The sequence below is a fragment of the Otolemur garnettii genome, unplaced genomic scaffold, assembly GCF_000181295.1.
Source record: "Otolemur garnettii isolate 467f Iridium unplaced genomic scaffold, OtoGar3 scaffold00028, whole genome shotgun sequence".
Lineage (NCBI taxonomy): Eukaryota > Metazoa > Chordata > Mammalia > Primates > Galagidae > Otolemur > Otolemur garnettii.
The window spans coordinates 14672263-14674631 of NW_003852423.1; the positions used below are offsets into that span (position 1 = coordinate 14672263).

The window sequence follows — 2369 nt, forward strand, 5'->3', positions numbered from 1 at the left end:
TATAGTCAACCGGAGGTCAATACCAACCAAGAAGACAAACTGTCTCTTTCATCAGTTTAAACACATGACAGACGCTGAAGAATTCCAAGTATTACAACCTAAAATGACATTATTCAGTGTACTACATTTTCACTTTTTTCTATCACAAACACTCGAACCCAGATGTTCACATGTACAGCGCAGATCAGGAGGGTACACAAGATTATGCATTCCAGTAAACAACATTAGAACGCTAGACAGCGTGGAACCTGTCTTTCTGAATGAGATCCGTCAGCTTGGAACCTGTCTTTCTGAATGGGATCTATTTAAAGAACAAAATTAAACTAAACAACTCCAACACTGGAAGAAATTACTTATTAATTTATTTCACAGGGAGTTCTGGAGACACTCTTTAGACAAAATTGGAAATGAATTTCAAAAAACATTTTAAGAATTTATACAAGAGCGTTGGAGAAAAAACCGAACACAAAGGTACTTCTTGGGAGTTTGAGACAAGAAATAATAACATTCTAAAATAAAAGAAACTATCGTGAATTTCTACTGGATCGACTGGCATTCCTGTAAACACTTCAGATAATGCACATTTTCATAATCTAACTCACGACAGCCCGACGTAAAACAACTGCTCCTCTACGGGAATTACAATGAGATTAATTGCAAGGGTTTGATGCGGGGCAAGGGCGAAAGAGAGGAAGCAACCTGCTCAGCACCTGCAGTTTCTCTTTGCAGAAACGGGTTTTGCATCTGCAGGGAGGTAGGTGGGCTCGGAACCATCTATTTCCTGCATTGCTCTTTCAAACAGAGACACAACAAAGACCACCGGTTTCCGAGTGCCACAGCTGAGAATCCAGCCTTGGTCACTGCGCCTGCAGAGTCGCCGCACACAGGGCAACCATGTCCCCCAAGCTGTGTGCTCTTTGCTGGCACGAGCCCCCAGTTTGCCGGCAATACCGGTGACTGCCCACCAGTATTCGATCAGCCGCTTCGCAAGCAGGCGAGGCCGGCGAGGTGGCCGGCACGCCCAGCCTAAGCCTTTAAGAGGTCTGGTCACGCCGACTCTCCGCACTCACCATCTCGATGATCTTGGTCTTCCGCCCGGTCTTCCTCTTCAAGGTGAATATATACTGAGCCAGCACCACCCCCGCCACCAGGGCGCACACACTGGCGCTCGCTACCGCGCCCACCCTCGCGACGGCCGCCCGGTCCATGGACTGGGCCCTAGTGCGCCTCCCGGCCTGAAAACAACAGGCCGCTGGCGGCCACTGGAAGCCTCGGACACGCGGAGCGCAAGCGCGCGCCACCGGGAAGCCCGCGACGCCCCGCCCCCAGGAAGGCCCCGCCCACAAGCGCAGAGGGGTGGGGCCGGGGACTCAGCCCGAGGAGTGGGGTTAGCACCGTGGCTGGAGGCCGTTTTTCCGCAGTCGGGTCTGAGGAATGCTGCAGGGACAGGGAATCTGTTTTAGCTACTGAGGACTGGGTGGTGGTTCAAACGAACCCCGACCCACTAGAAATCTGATTCTATCCGTGGCCCCCTCGGAAGTCGTTAATCCCCTTCCACGCTGCGGCCACGCTGCACTTCAACCCCCAGAAGGCGTCGCGGCGCAGCGTCTGACTTGCGCAGTAGGGTCCGTTGTAAAGTGCTATGACAACAGGGCGAAGATGGCTTGGAGTTAGGCTGGAGTGGGGAGGTGTCCCTTCCACCGAGGCTGTCGGTTTTCTGCTTCATCCCATTCGGCGTCAGCGCTTCCGTGGCTTCTTCCTCTTTGTGAGCAGCAGGACTTGGCAGTTGTTCTCGTCTGTGTAGTCTTCACCGAGGAATAGATGCTGTTTCCTCCGCTGGTCTCTGGGGGTGACAGGGAACACAGGGATGCTTCTTGGGGAAATTTCTCTAACGCTGTGGAGCCAGCGGTGCTGCCTTAGTGGGGGTCTGTCTGTGCAGGAGAGGTAGAACAACTTTTAGGAGGACAAAAGGAAATATTTGTAGAGGAGGAAAACTTGTTTCCCTCTACCCCTCTCGGTTTTGGGGGCCCGGTCTTAAGAATTAAATTAACATGCTAGTGGGAAAACACCCAAACTCTATAAAACAATGTAAGGAAGTTTATTCTGAGCCGAATATAAGTGACCAGGGGCTTGGGGATGAGATGGGTGCCAGCAGCCTCATCACCCCCATAAGATGGATACCGCCCAACACTGACTTGCACCAGGGGGCTGTGTAGGATAAAAGATGAAAGGACAAAAGATGAGAATACCGTAACTCTGAAATGATGACAGGCACCATTACTCTTAGATCAGTCCTAATGGGGCTGGAACAGGACAAGATAAGAACCAGTGGGCAAAGTACTGTCATGATGAGAGTTAACAAGCTAAGT

At 51.1% G+C, this 2369-nt stretch overlaps 1 protein-coding gene across 2 annotated transcripts in view; it reads right to left on the bottom strand.

Annotated features, from left to right (window-relative positions):
- NT5C3A (5'-nucleotidase, cytosolic IIIA) overlaps positions 1–1320 on the bottom strand; it is a 53813-nt gene extending 52493 nt beyond the window's left edge. The window contains exon 1 of one of the 2 annotated variants that reach the window (XM_003788566.3): positions 1071–1320. In XM_003788566.3, coding sequence (XP_003788614.1) covers positions 1071–1208 — 138 coding nt within the window. In that variant the 5' untranslated portion in view covers positions 1209–1320. The remainder of the gene's footprint in view (positions 1–1070) is intronic. The other variant, XM_023512472.1, reaches the window with a different exon arrangement.
- Between the last annotated feature and the right edge of the window lie 1049 nt (positions 1321–2369).